This window comes from Pithys albifrons, chromosome 28, assembly GCF_047495875.1.
Source record: "Pithys albifrons albifrons isolate INPA30051 chromosome 28, PitAlb_v1, whole genome shotgun sequence".
Classification (NCBI taxonomy): domain Eukaryota; kingdom Metazoa; phylum Chordata; class Aves; order Passeriformes; family Thamnophilidae; genus Pithys; species Pithys albifrons.
The window spans coordinates 3049145-3072674 of NC_092485.1; the positions used below are offsets into that span (position 1 = coordinate 3049145).

The following is a 23530-nucleotide window of genomic DNA, read 5'->3' on the forward strand; positions in this document are numbered from 1 at the left end:
CTTTAAGATATGAATATCTGCAGTCAGAGGGAAGAGATATTTTGGCAGCCTCCGTTGATTAAGGTGCCATTCATCAGGTGGGCACATAGATCTGCTACAGACACTTCTCAGGGGTCCTCTAGAGAGGAAGAAGTGGTTGCTGATAGCTGGCCCTGGGTCCCCCAGGCAGTCTCCCTCCCAGCCCATGGAGTGTGTCCTGCTCTGGGAGGGGGGGCCGGATTGATGGCTGAGGGGTCAGCATTTCTTCCCAAGTCTGTCATAAATTGATGGTAGGTGAAGCAGTAATGAAGATAAATGAGGGGCTCTTCCAGGTCGATCAGCCTGATGGCTGTGGCAGGTTTGGGATGCCTTTGGGCTGGCTCAGACCTCCTGCTCACCTGCCAGCATTCCTCTGAGTTTCCAGAGGGTTTGGAAGAGCCTGGGGGGAGACCAGGAGCCTCCTGGGTAAACACCAGTTTAAGTGCAGGCTGTGCAAGATCACTGAAGGTGCTGCCCAGCCCTCTCATGCTCTCAGGGTCAGATTCAGAAGGGAGAGAGTTTAATTCTAAGAAACAGGTTAGGCAGTGGGGAGGTGAGATCCCTGTGACTCTTTTTAGAATTCTGTTAAAACATTCACCTTTTTGCTTGTCTGTGGCTCTGCAGCAGCTCTGCTGAAGGTCCCTTTTCTGCATGAGCACTCTTGGTGGCCCAGCACAGAGGAAGGTGCTCTAATCTGGCCCATGGCAGGCTCTTTAAATTCTTTGGGCAGTTCCCATCAAAGCAGTTTTCAAAGTGGTTTTCTCTCCCCACTTAAACTAATATTTCCTAGGGCCATTGAGTAAAATCCCTGTTCAGAGATGTTCTCGGTGCAGTAGCTGATGGGTGGCTTAGGACCAGCATAATCTTCTTTGCCTTAATCCCATCCTGCTCCTTTGACCTTCCTTCAGACTTGGCTGTTGCAGCCTGCTCAGCTCCCTCTGCCCACACATCTCGCTGTTGATGTGAACACCTCAGCTCCTCAGAGAGCTCCAACAGCCCCTCTGGCAGCAGTAAAGCAGACCCCAACCAAAAAAATACTTACAGGTGAATGTTGGCTTGGCCTTTCCCATTGTTGTAAGCTGAAAATGAAAACTTTCTCTGAGTGTGTGAAACATCCTTACCTGCCCATGAGCACAATTTTGAGCAATTAGGAAAACAAATCCCATTTTTCCTGGGTCAGGAAGGAGGCATAGCCTGCCTGGGGAAATGGGCAGCCCAGCCCTAGGGAGAAAAGTGCCAGAAGCACCCTCGGTCTCAGGATCTGCAATGATGAAGGTCATTTTTCTTTTTCACCTGTGTGTCAATTTAGTTTGCAGGTTCAACTGTTGTACATTACATTTGTTTGTGTAGACTGGGACGTTTTGACCAAACTATAAAATATTGGACATTAAATAAGACATTTTTGTAATCCTGAAATTGGGGGAAAAGAATTGAGGACATTTCTGGAGATCAGAGGGGTGGATCCCTGTAGCATTCCTACTGACAGCTCTGCAGCTGCCTGCCCCTCCCCTCATCAGCTTCAGTTTTAGTTAGTTGTTTGGAGTGGTTGGCTTGGAGTTATTTTAATTTCAAATGTTTGAAAGTTTATCTAGTATCTCCTGTTCATCCCAGTACTAGAGCCATGGAATAGTTTGGGTTGGAAGGGACCTCAAAGCTCATCTCATTCCACCCCTTGCCATGGCAGGGACACCTTCCACCAGCCCAGGTTGCTCCAAGCCCTGTCCAACCTGGCCTTGGACACTCTCAGGATGGGCCATCCACATGTCCTACAGTGTGCTGCTGCTGAAGGATTCCCCTGAGGCTTTGGATGCTGGATGCTGTCCAAAGCTTTGTGGGAAGCTACAGATAACTCCTGGAAGGGACATCTATGCTTTGGGATGGTGGGTGCAGCAGGGAAAAGATAATGCTGCAGGCTGGTTCCTGCTCTGGGAAAGTACCCAGATGGGTGTGTAGGAATTCAAAAAGCAAAGAACATCTTTTTCTTATATAGGTTTATAATGAATTTTGACTTGAAATAATAAGCAGTATACACAACATACACGTGAGTTTTACAGAGATGCTGTTGTATTGTTGATTTCAGAACCTACCAGTAAGTTCACAGGTTTCATTTGCTCTCTCAAGCCCTCTGTGCCTGCCAGCATTTAGGGGTGACCCTTGTCTCTGTGCATTCCTTCGGAGTTCAGTCCCAATTTACAGCTCCACTTGTCCCCTGTACTGGGGACAAGCCTCGTGCAGAGGTGGCTCTTGCTTAGTGGGGTCAGTGCTGGGTCTGCTTGAGGGAAACGCAGAAATCACAGAACTGTCTCATGGATTCTCAACACCCTTCCTCTGGCCTTGTTAAAAAAAGGAAAAGCAAGAATGCTTTTGCAAGACTGGATTATTCTGAACTAGTGTTTTTTTGCTGGTGAAGCTTTACTGCAATGTAGATTCTCCAGGGAGGTGCAGGATTCCTCAGCCATCACATCCTGGTGGTCAGTCCTCCGAGCCCACATCGGTTGCACCGTCCCTTTGCAAAGAGAACCTTTTGCAGGTTCACAGTTTAAGCAAGGATTGCAGCCTCCTCCTAGGTCGGGGATTAGTTTTGCCGAGCAAATAGAAGGGCCCACAGTACCTCCTGGGAAATGTAATCCTTTCCTTAGTGCTTTGCAGAATTAATTAAATAAAAGCCATGCAGCTGAACTACAGCTCCCAGAACGTCACAGCCCTCAGGGCACAGGGGTTTAAAAAAAATCGCAAGGGTGGGTGGCAGTGGATTCTTCCCTCGGTGCTCCCGTCTGTCTGCTCAGGTCTGGTCCAACCACTCGGCCCGTTTGGGGGCTTTACACGTGTGCACGTCCACAGTGTCCTCGCACTCCTTGCAGCGCACAGCGCAGCACCAGTGGAACTTGCACTCGCACTTGGTGACGCGGGTGACGCGCGTGGTGTCGTAGCCCCGCCCGCAGCACATCACCTCGCAGCCGTCCGTGCCGCGGGACAGCTTGTTGCACACGCGGCCCGCCGTGCCCAGGGAGCCTGGGGAAGGAAGCGCGAGAGGGTCAGGGGGCTCCTTCTCCATCCTGTCCCGATGCTTCCTCCGCCGCCCCCCCCAACCCCCCCCGCCGTCTGCCTGCAGGTGGTGTTGGTAAAAACGGGCACCTCCACCTGCAATGGGCACCTCTGGTGCGAGTGCCTTAGTGGTGAATTCCTGTTTTTAATGGCACAGCGGGGGATCCAAAGGCAACACACTGGAGCCTGTGGAGCCTGCACTTGCTTTAAGGACTTGGGTTGCAGCAATCCCACCCAGGGATGCAGCTGCAGTGTTCCTGTGGCAGGAGGTTGGAATCAGATGATCTTTCAGGTCCCTTCCAACCTGCACCATTCTGGGATTCCATGACCCTCTGCACAGCCCCTCCCCATTGCCCACTGCTGGAGCCTGTGACAGCCGCTGCCAGAGCATAAGAGCTGTGGGGGACAGGGAGGGCTCTGCACAGCCCCTCAGTCTGTGCCCGCTCAACGGGGCTTTGCAGCTGGCAAAGCTAGGAATGCCCCCTCTGCTCAGGCTGAGGGTGGTGGGAGCATGTGCTGCCTTCCCCACCGAGCCCCCGTGGCTGCTGCGAACCCCTGACCCAGGGCAGCTCCAGGCTGGGAAACCATTGATCATCTCTGCAGGAGCCCACCAGCCCTGACGCCCCTTCCCATCTCTCATTCCGCCTCGGGCTGTGTTCTGAGCAGCAGCCAGCACGGAACAGGCTCTTTATTGCCTGTTCAAGGGAGCTTTGCTCTGCGGGAGACCAGCTCTGAGGAAACGCTGTGCTACTGTCATTTTACAAGAGGCCTGAGGGGCTGGGGCTTTGGTGTAAAGCCTGGGGATTTTAGATAAACACAGTTCTGCCTGTGCAGGTGTGAGGTGCTGTGGATGGTCCCCTCTCTAAGGTCTGGGGTTCAGTGGGGAAGCTGAGATCCCAAAGCAGCCCTGCCAGGCTGGGCTAGCTGGGAGCTGCTGACCTGTCAGGAGGGGAGGAAAAGCTACTTTTGGGCAAAAACTGGAGCTTTGGGTTTTACCTGCTGACTTGTCCATCACGCAGTAATCAGGTGAGTTCTCAAAATACACCAGATCTGTTTTTGTGGGCTTCCTGAAGTTCTTGTTGGCCACTGTGAAGCCAGTGCCGTCCTGGTTCATGGTCACCTGGATGGCCCCATTGTATTTCTTCCGTAGGTAATCCCCTGTTTTTCGAAAATCTGACATTGCCAGCCAACAAGTCCTTAGTGTGCAGGATCCGCTGACCCCGTGGCATTTGCACTCCAGCTTCAGGAAGCGCTTCACAGCCTGTGGGAAGAGGGATGTGTGAGGACTGGTGGTCACTCTGGGTGTCAAACATTGCACCAGTGTCTGTTCATCCCTGGTGCAGCGTATCAGCCCTTGGCTGTGCAAGATGGGGCTCCTAAAGGGAGAGGGGGACTGTATGGAGGTCACTGATGGAACATCAGCAGGGACACATGTTGGGGGAAAAGGTAAGTAAGGTTCTGCCATCCTTATAGGGCCATTCCCAGGGCAGAGTGTGCAGGGAAGCACTGGAAAGGCAGGGCAGTACCCAGCCCTCACTCACAGCAGGACCTGACCTGCACAGACACTCAAGTCCTGCTTCTATGCTCAAGCTGTTTCCATTGCCCAGTCCCGTAGGGAAGGTCCCTGGGGGAAATCTGGCCCAGCACTGGGCTCAGCTGACAGGGGCTGCACTCACCATCCTCCCACAGCGGTTGTTGTGCAGGTTCATCAGTGCCCGGGCATCCTTCACTTTCTTCTCCTTGGCGTCCACAAAGGCTTTGGCAAAGCGGATGCCGTAGTTGATGTTGTCGCTGCAGCCGCCCCAGTCGAACTCCCCGCGCTCGTCCTTGGCGCGGCCCCTCTTGAGCGGGTCACAGCTGCACACCTTGAGGTCCCCTTGGCTGCAGGCCCGTGTGATGGCATAGACCACCCCGGCCGAGGAGATGGCGTAGACGAAGGCGGCCTCCCTGCTGCCTGCCACGGGGAGAGAAACAGGGCGGGGAAGTGAGCATGCCAGGCTGTGCCAGGCACAAGGAGCAGGGCATCGGGAGCAAGACCCTCCTGTGCATGGATAAGCCAAACTCAGCCATGTCTGCTGGCTAATCCTGGCTTGCCTGGCACCCTTCTGACTAAGGGGAATTATCAGGAGCCATGCCCATGGAGGCTGAGTCTGCAAGACCAGCCAGCACCCTTCAGCCAAGGCCGCTCACTCCCTGCTGGGGTGATGCAGAATGTGGAGCCGGCGCCAACTCCGGCCGGGCTCAGCTCTCCCCGCGTGGCACAGCTTGGGCCTGCTATTTTATGTCTCTGGTTCAAGTTTGCAGCTGTTTTTATAATGCTGTAAAAGAAGCTGCAAATCAAAACCATGTTCATCTTCATTTTGAGAGCCTTTGAAAGCAACTTCAAAGGAGGCAGAGCTCTCTTTGGGCCTCGCAGGATGGGGCTGTGGCAAGGAGCTTTCATCATTTCCCATCCTCTGCCAGAAGAGGATGCGAGGAGGAGAAAAAGGTGCTGTGGTGGGGATGGAAAGACTGAGAGCTGGCAGGCTGCAGCATGGCAGGATGAGTGCTACATCCTGGCGTTCCAGTCCTCTTCTTTCCAGCCAGGTCCTTGCCAGGGGTCTGGCTTGTGGCTCTGCTGCTTGTCTGCCCCATGGACAGCTGCCCCATCCCCCCGCCAGCTGGGAGCAAGCCCCCTGCTCCCTCTGTGGTGCTCACATGTCCTCCATATGAGCTGTGAGTGGGGAGGCTCTTCCAGCCGCCTTTGATTTGGAGGCTGCATGGCTGGATGCTCCTGGCACGTCATAGGATGCAGCAGCATCTGTCCCACAGTGCCTGTGCCAGTGCTCCTGCCGGCTCCTGGGGCCGTTCCCTGCCGGAGCTCTCCCAGGGCAGCTGGAGCCCATGCTGCTGCTGCTGCTCTGGAACTGCCCCATCCCTGTCCCTATCACACCCTTCCTCTTTGTACCTTGGGTACATCCCTGCTTGTGTTGTATCCAGACCTCACCTGGAGTGGGAAGGTCACTCTTGGGCAGGGCCTGAGCCCAGCCCTTCGTGCAGGGCTGGCACCTGTCCCATATCCACAGTCCTCCTCCACCTTGGAGCCCGAAGCGAGGATTGGAGCCGTGGCTCTGCCTTGCCTCCCTTGCCATGCAAGGGAACAGCCAGTTCCCACGTGAATTGCTGAGTCCTGGCCAACCCTGCTCTCCAAATATTTATATATCCCATTACTGTTTACATATGAGCCTGTTCTCCAGAGGTGTCTCCTCCTTCCCCCTTCTCCCCCAGTGCTCCCCCTGCTCCATCTCATCTGGTGCAGCTACTCCAAATGCAGTGCTCTGCTCCCATTACTGCTTGATTAATTTACAAGGAAAGGCAAAGCTGTCCTGAGGGAGTAATCCAAGCCACCGGGCACGGCAACCCAGTGAGGGAAGAGAGTCCTGGGAAGACAAGACACTCTGTGGTAGGAAGAGGATGGGGCAGAACTTACTTCGCAGCATGACCCGTCCGAAGACAGTGTGGTCCCGGTCCAGGGTGCTGCAGTTCCAGCGGTGGTGCCGGAATTGGTGCTGGCACTCCCGGATCCACTCCTTGGCTCCCTCCCCAACCGACTGCATGATATCGGGGTACCTCTGGCACAGCTGCCGCTGCTTGTTCACCAGCCCGGGGATGTTGTCGCAGATCACCCTCGCGCCCAGCGCCCCGATGTACCTGCGGGAGAGAGCGGTGTCACGTTACTGCCCTGCCTGCAGAGAGGAGCTATGGAACCTTAGAAAGTCCTGAGCTGGAAGGGAACCACAAGGATCAAGTCCAACTCCTGCTCCTGCCCCAGACAATGCAAGATGCCACCCTGTGCCTGAGAGCACTGTCCAAACATTCCTTGAGCTCTGGCAGGTTTGAGGCTATGACCACTGCCCTGAGCAGCCTGTTCAGTGCCCAACTACCCTCTGGGGGAAGAACCTTTTCCTGTTATCCAGCCCAAACCCCCACGACACAGCTCTTGCCATTCCCTTGGGTGCTGCCACTGTCACACAGAGCCGAGATCGGAGCTGTCCCTCCACGGTGTTTCATGAGGAAACAGCAGACTCCAATGAGGTCTGACCTCAGTCTCCTCTTCTCCAGGCTGAACAAACCAAGTGATCCCAGGTTCTCACCCTGCTTGAGGGGTCTTATACTGAAGCCCACCCTTCTGTCTTTCCTTCCTATCTATGTCACAGCTGCTTTGGGCTCTGCCCAGGGTTTCCCCCCACAGCAGTGTGCCCCCCTTGCAGCATCCCAGGCTGTGGAGCACATGGTGAGATCTGCCCGGGGCTGTGGTTCAGACAGGCAGGACACAGGGAAGGGCACTGCTGAGCCATCACAGCCACTGGCCTTTGGTCTTTGTGTTTAATATAATGGGGCAGACAGAGCTCTGCTCTGCGCATGCATCTCTGTGGCAAGGAGCAGGGGGGCTGTGCAGCCCATCTCCCCCAGCTCTGGGTGCTGCAAGTGCCCCATGAGCCTGGGCTCTGTCAGCTCTGAGGTGGCAGCAGAGAACTTGCTGATGTGCAAAACCTCCCTACCACCCTCTTCCCTACATCCCAGCCCTGCCTGGCCCTGCTGAGCACAGCAGGATGGAGCCCAGCTGAGCCCTGCATGGCTGGCACAGGCTCTGGCTGGCCTGTCTCCTGCTTGCACCCTATGTCCATGGCACAGGCATTTGTGCCATGTGCAGGTAGGGGAGTACGAGGAAGAGGAGCAGGCTTCACCTGTTCTTGCTACAGTCCTCACTCACACAGTTATCCCCCAGCTGTCTGTTCCTCTCTGTGCACCTCCTGCACTGGTGAACATCCATGATCATGCCATGAAGTTGCATAACTGAGGGAACTGTGTCTCCTGTCCTGCCTGTATCCCACCTGCATCCCTGTCCCCTCCCTGCAGCGGCAGGGAGAGAGCAGGAGCTCAGAGCAGAAAGACAATGCACAAACAACAGTCTGGCACAGCCTGGCTGAGCCCCATGGGCAGCTTTTCATGGGCACAGGGGAGGGCCCCTGAGCTCTGCCCCACACTCTCACACCATCCCAGACAATGGCAGCAACATGGAATTTTCCATCCCGGTCCGCTCCCATCTGCGCCACCCGCTCGTGCTGCTTGTGCTGGAGGATGATGTTTGCTGCAGAGCACGGAGCTGAGATTCTGGCTGGAAGGGATGAGGTTTGGGTGGGATTCAGATTTTTTCTAGCCCCCGGACTGGAAGTAAAAACCTTCCTTTAATAATAATAAAAAGCAATAAGCTCGGACAATATTTCATTGTCTCTCTCTGGCCATGTTCTATCACTTCTGTCTACCCCAGAGAGAGCTCCCAGGCTCAGGAAAGCCCTGTGAGCACAGAAAGCAATGGGATCTGTTCCCTTTTTAAAAATATTTTGTTTAAATGCTGGCAGAAGCACAAGGTCATCTGGGGCTGGAGCTGAGGATAATAAACCCAGCTCCCCATGGCTTTGTAAGCCCAGACTCCGAGGGGCAGTGAGCACTATTGTCACGGGCATGCTCACCAGCCTTTCATCCTGCAGCAGAGGGACAGGGAGATGGCAGAAGCCTTTTGGGAAAGAAAAGCTAACAGGAGCTCATCAAGCAATGCCAACTGTGGGCGTTTTGTTGCCTCACTCGTGCCAGGCTGGTTCCTTCCCATGGTGTTTGGACTGGGTGGAGGGTCCTCCTACCAGCTGAGCTGGATAATGGCACGGTGGTCTCAAGGAGGACAGCAGAGGTCCTGTGGGGAAGCATAGCCAGACATATGGCTCTGAATTCATTCTGCCCAGCAAGGGTGAGGGTGGCTGGTTTCTCCCTGCCTGTGCTGTCATGAGATGCTGGGAGGCAGCGTGTTGCAGGATGGAGCTTCAGCGGCAGCCAAAGCTCCCCTTTGCTGGGGAAGCTGGAAAAGGTAAAATGTTCTGTGATGGGCCACCTCACCAGGGACCTTGCAGGGACCCTGTCCCCTGTGCTGCTGAGCTGGGGCACCAGTCTCTGGGCTGGGACACAGCAGCTGGCAGAGGAGCTGCCTCCCGGATGGGAGAGTGACGGATAAAGCACTGACTAACACCATCCCCTGGGAGACCGAGATCAAGGGAAACCCTCCAGACAAGATAAACACCAGGCACTCCCTTTTTCACACTGGAAGCTAATTACTTCTCCTTAATTCTCCTGCCAAATACCCAGATCAGAGCAAACATTATCAGCAGGAGAAAGTGGAAGGAGAGCAGGGCGAAGGGCACCAACCACAGCGGGAGCACCTCGCCGTGTGGATCCCAGACCCACCAGAGTCTGCATCTCCCTTTGCCTCTGGCTGAGGACAAGCAATGTATTTACAGCAGTACCTATAGGATCCCATCAGAGGCTATGTACTGAAATCCATGGCACAAGAAGGGGGAAAGTACCATCCATGTCCTGGAAAGGCTGTGCTTATCTCAGCAAGGCTGAGATCTTCTACTTGGTGAGAAAAGCTGCAGTTGAGTTCAGTAACTCTAAATTGCAGCAAGACAGGGAACATCAGAAAATTCTGCCAAGCAGAGTTTTGGGAGGGAAAAAACCCAAACATTTGTTTTGGATGGATGAAAGCATCCCTTCCGATTTTATTTCTCAAAGTCTGTGACATTTTAAAAACACTGCAATAGAAAAGACAATGGGTGTTCTGAGAAGTCCCCAGCTGCCTTATCAGAACTTGGTTTTTAAAAGAATGAAGTTGTGCTGGAAGTGGCACGTTTCTATGCAGTGCTGTACTCTGGGGGAATCTGCATTTTTCCATCTGAAAAATAAAATAAAATAAAACAAAACCCAAGCCCTGAGTTCAGAAAAGTCTGTGAGAGGGAACTGCTCCTGATCCTGGTGACTGCTCAGGCCTGGACTTCATGGTTGGGAACAGAGAAGCAGAAGCAGGAGTCAGGCAGCCTGCAGTGAGAAGAAGCTGGGAGGGAGGGAGTGGATAATTAAGTGCATGTGGGGATAACGATCCTCCACCCTGTTCAACGGGGCTCCTTGGGCTGCTGCTGCCTCCTGGGAGCTTCTCGTGCTGGTCCATAAAGCCCTTGCATCGCCCCTTGCCAAGCGCAGAGCTGTTTGCCCAGCTCGGGTGAGGGGCTGGCACGACCCCTCCAGCTGCCTCTGCCTGCGTGCTGCTGCAGCGTTACCTCTTGCCGGTCAGCCTGCAATCCCAGGCTGGGTGTATTTCCCATTTTCCCCCCGAATTCCGCTGCCAGGAGCCGGGTGTGAGCCGCCGAGCTGCAGGACACGCTGTGCTGCACACACGGCACTGCATCCCCCGCCCTGCCTTCCTTGCTCCCTTCAAGGCAGCAACAACAGCACAGGATGGAGACTTCGCGTTCCAAAGGCAGGTGCTTTTGGAGCCTGCGAGGTCAAGCCCTCCTCTCTCCCTGCCAGCCTTCCTTCTCCCTGCAAGTTGCACGGATGCACATCCAGCTGCAGCGTGAGCCCTTCCCAACATCCCGCCAGCGCCCGATGCACGAGGGAACACGAGACGACCGTCAGTGCTGGCTCCCCGTTGTTGTTCTTGCGGAGAGTCTGCTGACTTCGGCTCTTGTAAACAAGGAGAAACCCAAATTGCTTCTAAGATAAACATGCAAATCAGAGGCAGACGCATCTATTTACTTGGCATCGTGCAGGCTGTGCTAACCCCCTTCCGCGGCTCGTCTCCGTGCTGGATTTGTCCTGCTCCTGTGCTTCCCACAGAGCCTGTCCAGCTTCCCAAGGGACTCACAGGCTCCTCGGGGTGCTGTCGTGTGGCCCATGTCATGTCTGTACCCTCTGCTCTGCTGACAGGAGGCACCTCTCAGAGCTTTCCATGGGTGCTCTGCTCCCTGTACATGCAGCATTAGGGAGTTCCACGTGGGCTGTGAGTTCTGTTGCATCTTGTCCCAAGGATCAGATCCCAGTAAGCCTCATTCCTTCTCCATTCCCTGTGCTGGAGCCTTTCTGGATCACTAAACTGTGCTTTTGGCCATGACATGGAGTATTCACCTTCCAGTTGCTCTGCTCTTGAATGGGAAAGACCAAAAGTCTCAGGAAAACTCCACAGGTGTAGCAGTGGGGAGAGGGAGAGCATGGACTGAGCCCAAGGGACCTTAGCAACAGGCAGATGGCAATTTCTGCTGCTGTGGCAGCCCAGCTGACCCCAAATGTGTTGGCATAAACTCAGCCAGGTGACCAAATCCACTGGGCAGGTGCTGAGGGAACTGTAACTCCAGAGATCAGAGCAGGAGGAGGGTGCCAAGGGGAATTTTGATTCCCTTTCCTTGGATATAAGCAACCCCCTGCAATACAGACCTGGGATACCTCCAGGACAGGCTGATCTGAGGTCATACCACTGTTCTGGACTCACTGGGAAATATCAGGTGGGAAATCTCTCCTGGAAAATGAGGTTTTGGAGAAAGGGATAAATTTCATGGGACTTGGTAAAATTACTTGAAATCAGAACTTGCTCTTGTTGCTCTTCCATTATGCCAAGGCATTCCTGAGAAATGTGAGTGCCTCAATTTAGCTTCTAATGAAATTTATACTACACACTGCTGTACTTAATATTTCATTTTTCACCATTTCATATGGCATTGGAAAACCTATTTGAGCATGACTTGATTTCCAAAGGGAAAGTTTTGGAATTGCCATTCTCAGGCAAATCTCAACATCTTTGTGCTCTGAATTAAAACAGCTGCTGAAACATCGAAGTTCCCACTATGAGGAAATCGGGATTGCACCAATACTATTAAAGGTACAGTCTTAAATTAGATTAAAAGAAGCTGAGCTTAACTAAAATCACTGTCCCAGCTTTGTGTGGGGGAAGGATGTCCATGCAGGCAGCTCTGGTGATGCACTGAGCCAGAATCCAGGTGCAGAGAAGCTCAGGGAGCTGCTCCCAGCACACAGAAAGCCACAGCACGAGGTTTCTTCACTGTCACTTGTTAACAGAGAGTTTGTGAGTGAAAACCAGAGGATCCCAAAACTTTGCCAGCTGTTTGTAGCTCCTTGTTTGGTGGCAGATCTGGGCAGGAAGAAGACCATGGGAGGATGAAGCACCCAGGGGCAGGAAAGGCTCTGGCCAGACACATCACTGTAAGCCCAGTCAGTGATGGCTTTGAAGTCATCAAGAGATGCTCCTCCAACCCAAAGGGTCTCAGCTCTGACATTCCAGGAAAGGGTTTTCAGCTGGAGAATTTGCCCTTCCTGGCACTGCTGCAAGTGCAGAATGTGCTTGGACACCTGAAATCCCTGGATTTCCAGTCATGTTGGCTGCCCCTGGGGTTCTGAACACTCTCTTCTGTTATAGCAATGCAGAAAGGCGGGGATAGAGGCAGAGCAGCACTCAGGGGCTCTGAACCTGACCAGGCCATGTTTAAAACAGCAAAGAAAACAAAACAAAAGAGCAAACAAAGCACCTGGGTGGTGTTCCTGCCATGCTCAGTGTATGTCCCAACTCGGTGTCCTCCAGGGGCCACCAACTGCCTGTCACGTGTCACTGTCCCACCTGATACGACTCAGGGAAATAATCTGAGCACCATTTGGAAGAAATGCTGAGATTGGAGCTCTTCCCCATTTCCCATCAGGACCATCAGCTGAGCTGGGCTCCAGAATCAGCACAGGCCATTCCCCTCAATACTGGTTCTGCTCTTGTCCCCAGTGTGCCATGCCATGGTCAGCTGTGAGTGCCACCTGCTCCCAGAAACATCCCTGGGAGGGGCACCTGGGGCTGGTTTAGGCACCCCAAGGCTGTTTTCAGCTTTGGGGATTTCTCTTAGTCTTTCTGAAAACTAAATGCTGCAAAACCCCTGGAGTTCCCCTTGCCTGTGACCGAGTGAAGTGCTGGTCTGGCCATGCCTCTTTGACCTGACCTGTGCCCACACACTGTTGTGGTGAGGACACCTCCAGCCTCCTCTCCTGCAGCAGTGCTGGGGGGGTGGCTCTGCTGTTGGGGGTCCCAGTTCCCATCCCCTCAGGCTCAGCTGGTTTTGCTCAGAGCCTCATTGCTGCCAACTTCTCCAAGAGCTCTGAGGCTGAGAAGAGAGCATGGTCTGGATTCTTGGTGGCTGTTGAAGTCCATCCCCTGGGAAAAGTGATTCACCTCTCCATTCCTCTGTAACAGCTTTGACAGTCCTCCACTTGGGAGCCAAACTATCTTGGCTTGTGTCCTCTTCCTATCCCATTGAGTGCACACAAAATCCATATTTTGGTGGGAGGCTGGAAAGCCCTAGGCAGCTATTGGAGGTGCAGATAGGATCAAATCCAACATCCCTGCCTCTTTGCCTGATAAAGAGCAAATTCCAACATACCTGGCAGCATTTCACCTCCTCGAGTTCTTTGCATACTTCCAAAGGATGCTGCACCTTCCTTCCTCTGCTCTCCCTGGCTGTGGCAGACAATTTACAGCCAGCTGCCAAGTACTTTGGGTTGCAAGGTGCTACAGACATCTGAGATATTATTTTAGTATTACAAACCCTGAGTATTTTATTAAGCCCCACTGGGAACAGGGCCATCCTGGCCTGCTGGAATTGTTAACACCTTGGAATGATTAATAGTCCTAATTTCCTCACTTAGAGCCACTACTCTGCATGTTGAGAACGTTAGTCTCACTTGAATAATTTTTAATATCATACTGTTGAGCCACTACCAGTGCCACTCAAGGGACCTATTTTTCATTTTCTGCCCCATTATCTTTCTGTTTCTTGTGCATCCCCCTTTTTCCAGCTGTCTGCCTTGGGATTCTGGTTGGAGTCCCCTCTCTGTGGTTTTCCTGCACCCCTGTGCAGTCAGTGGGATGTGGCTTCTGTGGGAAGGACTGAAATGCTGTGGTCTGGGGAGAAGGAGCAGATGGGTCCTGTGCTCCACTGTCCCCTGGGTGGATGTGAGAGAGTTTGTTGTTGGCATCTTGCATGAGAGTGACATGGAAACTGAGGTCTCAAGACTTCATTTAGCGCTGGGTGAAAGCTCTTCCTTGGCACATCACTGGTGATGCACGAATACAAAATAATTGCTCATCAAAAATACACTTTAAACATCAAATTTTTTTCTCCCCAAATCTCAAAGCCCTTTGCTAAGAGATGGGAAGGTAAGACAGTCTCTGGTGGTAAAGTTGGATGTACAATTCTCTTGTCCATGGCTGTGTTTCCATGAGATCTGGCCCAGCACAGAACTCCTCACAGCACTGCTGTATTTGGTATTAGGAACAGTAAGAGCTCATGAGTTTGGAAGAGCAGAAGGAATTTTCTCCTCCTGCATTTTCTTCTAAGAAAGATTTCCTATAGGTGAGAGTAACCCTAATGACAAATGGACTAAGCATCATGGTTAGGATTATCATAACGGTGCAGAGTGACTGAGGGAACCCATCTGTTCCAGCCCAGAACCCAGAACACCAGGGCTGCTGCAGAGGCCACAGGGTTCATTCCCCATCACTTTGACATTACTTTAAAACTTATTTTTCACGGCACTGCCTGGACAGCCAGAGCAGTGGAGTGCCCTCGGGATAAAGACTTCCCGGTCACTGACCTCCTGCTTTTATTGCCATGCAAAGTGCTCTGCAACAACAAACTGACAGCAGGGGCGAACCCCTGGAGATCCCCCGTGCCCTGAGTGCTGCACATCTTCTCCCCTTTGAGGTGGTACCTTATCCCCTGTCCCTGCTTGTAGCAGGGGGATTGGAACTAAATCATCTTGAAGGCCCCTTCCAACCCAAACGATTCCAGGATTCTGTGATTCTGTATCTTGCCCAAACTGAGTGGGTGATGAACTGCTCCACAGTGAGGGCACTGGCATGGAAGGGATGGTTCTTCCACAGCACAGGGTGGCATCGGAGCTACAGACATGCAGCCCCATATAGCATGTGAGACCCTCTGCTAGCAAAGCCCTCTGGGGGCTGCTGTGGGTCTGCCCTGCTGAGACTGGCACGGAGGGGAGGCAGCAGCACCCCCAAAGGGTTACAGGGCAGGCTGTGGAGCTCCTCCATGCAGCTGTCTTTCCCTTGGCTTAATTTCAAACATTCCTATTGATGCTATTTCCCCTCCCACACACCTCAGCGTGATGCCTGTTGAAATGAGCCCCTCTCTCCTACATCCTGTATCCACACAGAAGTGTGGCTCCATTTGGCCATCACTCCTTGTGCTCATCCACTGCACCTGGACCATGAACCAGCACTGGTGTCACAGTGGAAACACATGACCAACCTTGGCGAAGAACGGCACTGGGGACACTGCTCCTGCCAACCCATCATGGTGGGCATGTCCCCTTCTCCACCTGCAATGGGGTGTCCTTGCCAAACCGTTGGCCAGAGCCTCGCACCATGTTCAGAGGTTGTTCTGGCACAGAGGGAACCATGGGCACTCCTGCTTCACGATTTGCCCTGTGTGTGTTTTCCATGCCAATGAACACACTCCTCCTTCCCTGGCTGAGGAAGGGAGCTGGACCATGGTGGTTGCCTGACTCTCAAGTGGAGCATCCCTCAAAATTCTCAAGTGGGCATCACACTCTGGAGTGCAGCAGCTCCTTTGGAGCCCCCATACCCTGCTGATGCCATGGGCAGCCCTATGTGACCACCAGGCTCCCACGTGCTCCCCAACCCACAACCAAACTCATGCTCGTCTTCCCTCCACAGATTTGTTTTATCTCTTTGGGAGCCTGATGCCTCCCATCTGTTCCAATGCCAGATGAAATTAAATATTTGTAGTTTCCAAGGGCTGTGGTTAGCAATAAACAAGTTAGCTAACAAGGATTTGGTGCTCTGGGGGCTGGGGGGGCCCCTGTGGGTTGCCAGCCAGCGGGTGTGTGTGAGGGTGGGGTGCAGGGGGGTGCTCAGGGCTTTGTGTATATTTTTCTTTAACCAAACCTTCAAACTGAGAATGGTTTTCCACACCAAAGCAGCTCGCGGGGCTCTCAATAACGAGTAAACCCTACTTAGTTATTTACACCGAGTTTGTTTATTGCACAGTTTGTGTTTATAAGCAACATTTGTCTAATCTCCCAAATCTTTCTGAAGGAATTTTGGAGGCCGCTTTTGGGGCCCCATGGCCTCTTGCAGGGCTCAGGGCACAGCCCTGCCAGCCGCCATCCCCGGGACCACGCTGTGCTCCCCACGCAAGTGGAAACGGGATTTAGGGATTTCCCCCTTGCATTCCTTCTTAATTTCTGTCTGTGTTTCAGCTGGTATTTTGTTGCTAAGTAACACTTTGGAGTTTGGAAGCATTTGCACAAGGGTGCTGCTCCCCACAGCCACGGGCCATGCCGTTGTCACTGTTAGTCACGGTGGCCTCGGAGCGTGGCCACAACTGCCCTGGCCACAACCACAGTGTCCCCACCCTGTGCCCTCTGCCCATGTGACACTGGTCCCACCACGCCGTGCTCTGAGCACGTGCACAGGCACACACACGCACCCACAGCCACTTTTTTGGATGCCAAAGCTCACCAGTTCCTGGCGTTTCTGTGAGGCGGTTGAGCCGTGCCTGACGTCACTGAAAATTAATAATTTGCAGTTGTTTAGAAGAAACATTTGGTTGATATTTCCTTTCCATGTACTGTGATCAGAAGGGACCCGGTTTTTCCTATTAAACTACTTAAAAAGTTGACTCTGAAAATGAGAAGCATTTCCTCCAGTTCCACAAGTTTATTGTGTGTGAATCCCTAGAAGAATTTGGCAATAATAATTAAAATAAGGAACGATGATGCACCACCAAATGTATTTACTGTAATATCAGTGGTGCTAAAGATGTGTTTGGAAACCTATGCAAATCACTGAATAACTTTTTCCCAAACCACAGCTGGTTGAAACCATTTTCAGTAAAACCCAATTTCATCCAAACACGCTATTTTATCAGAACTGACACGTCCAGCACAACAGTGCTCAGTTCAGTTTAGGCTTTTCTTTGGAATGTTCTGCTCTACAGAAGAGAAAGTTCAACTGAAAGCGTGAATTTTAAGAGTTTAATATATTTAGGTTTTGGTTTGGTTTTGGTTTTAAAAGGCAGGTATTTAAGGTCCTTGGGACAAATTCTACTTGCTGAAAATGCCCAAGGGCATCATGCCTGGCTGCACCACAGCAGAGGGACTGCACTGGGGGGCTACCCACTCCCTGCCCCAGCACCCCAGGGCTGCCCTGCTCTCCTCTCCTGTGCCAAGCAGGGATTGTCTGCAAGCTGAGAACACAAACTGCTGTGGGAGCTAAATCCAGCTTCCTCCAAACAAGCCACAGCTACCGAGGCTTAAAGCGTGGCTGGTTTTCCTCCCGCTTGCTGGGAAGCGACATGTGCTTGGAATGAGGGCAGACCGCGGCGGAGAAGTGGCGCTCGACAGCAAAGGAAATAGGTGGTATTTACACTCCTCCTAAAGAAAGAATTCTCACCCTTCAGGCAGCATCCACGTGTGTTACCAGAACTGCCCAGCTCAGATGATGCCCTGACTACTCCATACCTCCTCTTTTTCCAGACACATTACCCCATGCACCCACTCCTCAGCACTAAGAAGCCTTTCCTTCTCCTGTCTCCTCGATAATGGAAACAATCCAACTTCTCTACTGTCCCTTCCTTCTTTCCTCAGCTTTTAGGATTTTAGCAGCCTCACCTTGCCCGCAGAAACCATCCTGCCTTCACCTGCCCTGCTGGGTGGGGGCAGAGCTGGCTCTGGAAGCCAGGCCAGTGCTTGTATCAACCTGAGACTCCCCAGAAGTGACTCATTTTCTCTACCGATGGTTCCAGTGCCCTGCGGCTGATCAGGCTGCAGGATGTCTCCTCTGGGCATAGCTGAGAACGGCACGGCTCTTGCCCGTTTGCTCAGTATATGCCTCTCAAAGCCTGTCCTGCACTCTGGAAGAAGCTGCTCCTCATGCCTTCCACCTTTTGTGCCTGGTTACCGCCGGCTGCCTGAGCGGCACGTCCCCTGAGCTCTCCTCTCCCTCTCAGCCCCACAGCTTTTCCATCTGCCTTGCTCGCCCTGGAATCGCTCTTCCAGGGATGCCAGCCCGGCCACGATTGCCACACGCCCAGACGTGCTCTCAAACACCGGGAATACTTGTGCTATCGGCATGACTATTGAGTGCTCCCGAGCCCTCACAGAGTGCTCCACGGTAGCTGAGGAATTCCAGAAACCACCGTTCTCTTGCAGTGGCAGATGGGTTGAATTTGATTAAGTTCTGCCTCATCCACCGCGATCTGCTAATGATGATGAGATTGGCGTGGAAAACAGTGTTTTCCACAAGGTTAGAGAGGACTTTTACAGGGTGGGGGACACTGAGAACTTTTCTGCAGCCAACTATTTTTTTCTCCAGTGTTGCTGAACTACCGAAACAGCACGAGGTCGCTTGGAAAACTTTGCAATCCTTGTTTTCCTAATTACCCTCATTCTGCATACATAAATTTTCGTTGTTACAGGAACAGGGGCAGGAGGAGACTTAATTTCTAGAAGGCTCGTATTTTCTATGCCATCCTTTCTATCTGTTACAGAGCCTCATCTTATCCAAAGTAGGGGGAACAGCAACTTCTTCGCTTCCCAAGAGCTGTAATACAAGTGTGCAGGGCAACACCGCACCCCGTAGGGTTGGGGGAAGGTCCGGCGGGACCAGGGGAGCTGGGAGCTGATGCCGCCTACCAGTCTAAACCGTACCAAAGAGCTCATCCTGCTCCCCGCCGTGCCCGGGAAGGCACGGCTTTTAGGGGGGTCACGGCTCGAGGGGCTCGGCTGCCCGACAAGAACGGGGGGGCTCCCGCGGCAAGTCCCAGTCCCAGGAAAGGGTCAGTGGCGCTTTCGGGGAGCGAGGTGCCTGGGAACTGCACCCCGGGGAAAGACCCGGCACCGACACCGGCACCGGTACCGGCACCGGGGCAGTGCCGCCCCCGCCTCTCCTCTCCGGCCGCCGCGCTGCCCCGGGGCACCGGGACACCGCCGGAGCCGCGCAGGTGGAGCTGCGGAGAGCCGAGCCCCGCGATGCGCCCGGCGGTGCGGGGAGAGACGGGGAACACCCCACAGCCCCGGCTGGTCCCCATCGGCTCCCACGGCCGCACGTCGGGCTCCGGGCGCCGGTCCCGGCACGGCGGGGCTCGCTGCGCTCCGATCGCCGGTCGGTCTTCCCCGTCCCTATCCTCATTCAAGTCTCCATCCCCATCTGCATCCCCATCCCGTTCCCGTTCCCGTCTTCATCCGTATCTCCATCCCCATCTCCATCCCCGTCCTCTTCCCCGTCCCCATCCCCGTCCCTCGACCGCGCCCCGCGCAGCTCCCGCCGGCGGCGGCCCCGGGCCCGTCGGGGCGGCGGCGTCGCGGGGAACTCACCACCACGAGGAGTCGGCGCGGGGCGTCAGGGCGAGCAGGAGGAGGACGAGGGGGAGGCAAAGCCGGGGGGCCGCGCCCGCCGTCCGAGGGAAGGCTCCGCACTCCGTACGCCCGGGGGCCACGGCAATCCCAGGAGACGCTTCCAGGCGGTTTGGGCTGAGCATATCTCTCCGGGGCGGGGTCCAGACGGAGAAATGACCGGAGAGGGGGGTCCTGCCCGCGCTCCCCTCGGGGCACTGCCCGTCACGGCCCCGCGACGCGTCCGTCGGCTCCGCGCTGCTGAGCGAGCCCCGGCTGGGCCCCCGCGCCCAGGCTCATGCTGCTGCGGGGGGCGGCGGGGCCGGCCCGGCGGGGGGGGCTCCCCGCGGGGCTGTGGGGCGCTCAGCGGGGCCGGAGCCCCCCGAACGGCGCGGGGCGGGCGGCGGGGCCGGGCCGGGCCATGGAGGTCCTTGCGCGGAGGGCGAGGGCGCTCTGGGGATGGGAGCGCGGGGGCCGCGGCCAAATATTGCCGGCGCCCGCCGTGCTGCGGGCTCTCATTGGGCAGAGTCAGAGGCGCGGAGCCGCCGCTCCGGCCGGACCGACCCCCGCCTCCCCGAGGGCACGTCGGACAGCCCCCTCCGGGCTCCTGCCCCCGCCGCCGCGCCCGCACCGGGGCCGCTCCCACCGCCGCGCCCGCACCCGCGGGGATGCGGCGCGGAGTCCCCGGTCGTGGCCGCCCCGTCGGGCCCCGCCCGGGGAAGGGGCGCAGCGGCGCTGCGGGATGCGGGATGCGGGATACGGGGATGCGGGGCTGGCTCCGCCCGCGCTCGCCCCCGCCAGGTGTCACTGCAGGGTGGGAAACCGCAGGGTGGGCCGCACTCCGCGAGGCTCCGCGCCCCGTCGGGGAGATGTGCCCGCCTGTCCCAGTGCCCGCGGCTCTGGTGCGGGCGGGAGCGGGCAGTGCGCGGGGCTCGGGTTGCGCAGAGCTGGCGACCCCGGCTCAGAGCGGCCGTGAGGGTCCCAGGAAGGGGGTGAAGGCGGTGCAGAGCCCACAGGTGCCCCGGGGACGTGCGGGTAGCGGTCTGGGGGATGGTACACAGTGGACATGCACTCCCTGGAACGGTGATGGCTCGCTCCAGTGAGGGTCACCACCTGGCATCAGTGTCCAAGCCCCAGACACAGCCCTTTGTGCCACTTTGGCGAGGGCTCTAACAACTCCATGTGACTCTGTCACCTGTGACTTCGAAAGAGGGAGAGCTGGTGGATGAGCTGGGCTCTCCCTCCCTGATCATTCTGAAATTGTTGGCTGGCAGCTGTTGAAGCCCAGGCTTACCTGGAAGCTGCCTCTTCCCCATGTGGTCCCTGTGGGGCTGGTCCTTCAACACCATGGAGGTGAGCAGGCATTTGGGCAACCTCTCATTCCCAATATGCCTAATTATTTACTGGGATTGTAAAACTCATTATCCACCAAAGTCCTTTCTGCATTGCCGGAGCTCTCAGCCACCCCCTCCCTCCTGCCCAGCTCAGCTCATTCTGCTCTTTCCTTCCCATTCCTGTTCTTCAGATCAGAGAGAGACTTCCCCAGCCTGAGAGAAATGGGGACTAGAAGCTCACACTCGGTTATAATCCAATTATACCTCAGAAAACTGTAGTGACAGAAAGCTGGTGCTGGTGGGGTGCTGTCCTTTTGTCCGAGAGCCCAAATGGAATATTGCATTACAGCTTATCCCTGAAGTGGTGGCACTGAAAAGGCTGATATTTATAGACTGTGAAAGGCTGTGAATTTGTTTAGAAGACCCAACATAGCAGGCACCGTGCTGGGGGCTCTGCTGTGGCCATTTCATGGGCTTTTCTCTGTTCCTGTTCATGTGTTGTTTTCACACAAAGAGAGGAGACTGAGTTTTCTGTATCCTGCTCTGATGGGGAGGGAAGGGGAGGTGACAAGCACCAGGTTCATCTGGGTGTGCAGGTCTTGGCTGTGACATGGTGCTGGGCAAGAGAGGGTGAGACTCAGGATGAGGGCCAGCCCCGGGAGGGGAGGGTGATGGGTGATGGGTGTCTGCAGGGGGGATCACAGCTGAGTTTTAGCGTTGAAGTGAAATGCTCAGGCCGGGTTTCATGTCTTTGCACCCACCGTGCTGTATTTCCCTGTCAACCTGGTGGCTTATTTTGATGCTCCTCTCCATAAACCCCAACCGACAGCCCGTGGACTGTCCCCTGGGTTTGTGTCAGGCTCTCCCTACTCTGGGCAGTGAGGAGACCAGGGCAGCTCTTGCTCCTCTGACTGTGGTTCAGCTGGGCAGAGCCTCGTGTTTGATCTTCCATTCAAATTAGCAGCTCTCAGAGTGTCTGGGTGCTCCGTCCACATGAGCTGTGGTGAGTAAATAAACAAGGCTCTGCTTTCAAAGGCTTTCACGATTCATTAACTTCAAAGGAACGGGCTCTCTATTTTCTTAGCAGGTCGGTGGCTCCACAGACTCGATCTGGGTGCTGAAGGTGGTGGCTGGTCATGCTGGGAAGTTGGGGTAACCCCTGCAGGGTCTGTGTCACACACAGAACTATGGTGAGGAGCAGAGGGATAGTCCATGGCTGGCGTTATCCTTAGGGAGAAGCACAAGGCAAGGACGTGCATAGATGAGGATGATCTGTGGCATTCCCTACCCCAAAGAGATGCTCCAAAAATGGTATCCAGCCTACAGCATGCTCAGGGCACCATCAGGCAGGGTTTGCAAACCAGGGATGGGGTTCAGATCCCTCCCCACTCTGCACAAGCTTTCCCATCTTTCCATGGAGGTGAAGGCAGTGTGGTGTCACCTGCCCCCGCCAGTGCCCCGTGGGTGAGGGTGCTCTGCCCTGTGAGCCCAGCTCGCTCTGGCAGCATGAGCAGGAGGTAACTCTCCCTCTCCAGCTGTCCCTCCGACTGGATTCCTGCTTTGATTGTGCAGGCACAGGTGCTGGGGCTGTGCCAGGCGTGTGGAGCGAGCGGAGGTAGCAGAGGGATCGCTGCCATGCCCCCAGAATGCCCGTGCTGGGCATTGCTAGGAAGCTCACCTTTCACTTGGCAGTCCCAGGAATAACTCGAAGCCTTTGCATAATCACAGCTGCCTGGAACCCCAAGGGGAAAAATCAGTGTCCTGGGATAACCCTCAGCACCAGGCTGGCTGACCTCATGGGAAACCCATTTTCTGAGGCAACAAAGCCCTGTTATAAACGTATTTATTTGGAACTTATTTTGAGATGGATAGAGCAGCTCAATAAAGCTCCTGACCTTGTGCAAGAGGGACCTGAGAGGGGCTGTGTGCCACTGGGGGTGGCACAATGGGCACAGCCACTGTCAGGTTTGTTTCCTCTCCAGCCACAGCACAGCAGGGGACACAGTGCTGGACATTGGCACTGCCCAGCACAGTGGCACAATAGAGCCCCAGGAGAGAGCTGTGCTTGAGGCAGGATGTCCAGCTCCATGTTGGGGGCTCTACTGCTGGCAGAGCTGGCCCTGGACCTCCACATTCCCCAGCTTGTGCCAAGGAGGATGCTCAGGAGAAGTAGATCCAGCTGGATGGAGACAGATTAGGGGTTTCCTGCTGAAGGGCAGCACTGGGACACCATGAACCCCAGTGCTCTCTGCAAGCTGCAGCTTGTCCCAGCAAAGGTGAGTATGTGGTTAGTGCTGAGCCCTGACAACTCCAGCACTTGTCTATGAAAGGAAGGTCTTTTATCCCCCAAAAGAACACAGCTCCCAACGGCTGAGCAGTCCCCAGTTAGCCCCTGGCTATCTCCCCAAGGTCTGAGATGCTAAGAATACATTTTGGAGAGCTACAAATAACCAGGACGATGAACTGACCCTTCATTACGGCCCCCACCACCATAGAAACAGGAGCCAAACAAACAGGCACGAGCCAGCCCTGTTAGCAGAGCAAAGGCATGTGCTTTGTTAGTCTATCCCCTGGTTCCCCTGTTAATTGCTTTGTTCCTTCTCAGATGAATTGATGAATTGCTGTGTGGACATGCAATTCCTGGCCTTGCAGCCACGTGGTGTGTGTAATCCTTTGGCCTCCGTTGATACGTGGGACATCTCCCCTTCCATGTGTGCCTGGCAGCGCCCAGCTGGAGGTGGGCAGCTCCTGCCTGATGAACATGGGGAGGTTCAACTGGAGGCAGGAGTAAAGGTCAAACAGTGACATTAAAACCCTGATGTCAGACTCGTGTTTCCGCCCAG

The 23530-nt window shown here is 54.7% G+C and overlaps 1 protein-coding gene across 1 annotated transcript; it reads right to left on the reverse strand.

Moving 5' to 3' along the window:
* Nucleotides 1-2003: 2003 nt before the first annotated feature.
* On the reverse strand, nucleotides 2004-20082 carry WNT2B (Wnt family member 2B). Its single transcript, XM_071578488.1, has 5 exons — nucleotides 19336-20082; nucleotides 6533-6753; nucleotides 4740-5017; nucleotides 4060-4324; nucleotides 2004-3030 (listed from the first exon to the last, which is right to left on the reverse strand). Exons 1-5 carry the CDS (start codon nucleotides 19497-19499, stop codon nucleotides 2801-2803), a joined length of 1158 nt encoding a protein of 385 aa, XP_071434589.1. The 5' UTR covers nucleotides 19500-20082; the 3' UTR covers nucleotides 2004-2800.
* Nucleotides 20083-23530: the final 3448 nt, after the last annotated feature.

Coding starts and splice junctions, on each gene's coding strand:
- WNT2B (XM_071578488.1), bottom strand. CDS start 19,499: ATGCTCAGCCCAAACCGCCTGGAAGCGTCTCCTGGGATTGCCGTGGCC. Junction 6,754..19,335: donor CGCGCCGACTCCTCGTGGTG/GTGAGTTCCCCG, acceptor TCTCTCCCGCAG/GTACATCGGGGCGCTGGGCG. Junction 5,018..6,532: donor CGGACGGGTCATGCTGCGAA/GTAAGTTCTGCC, acceptor TCCCCGTGGCAG/GCAGCAGGGAGGCCGCCTTC.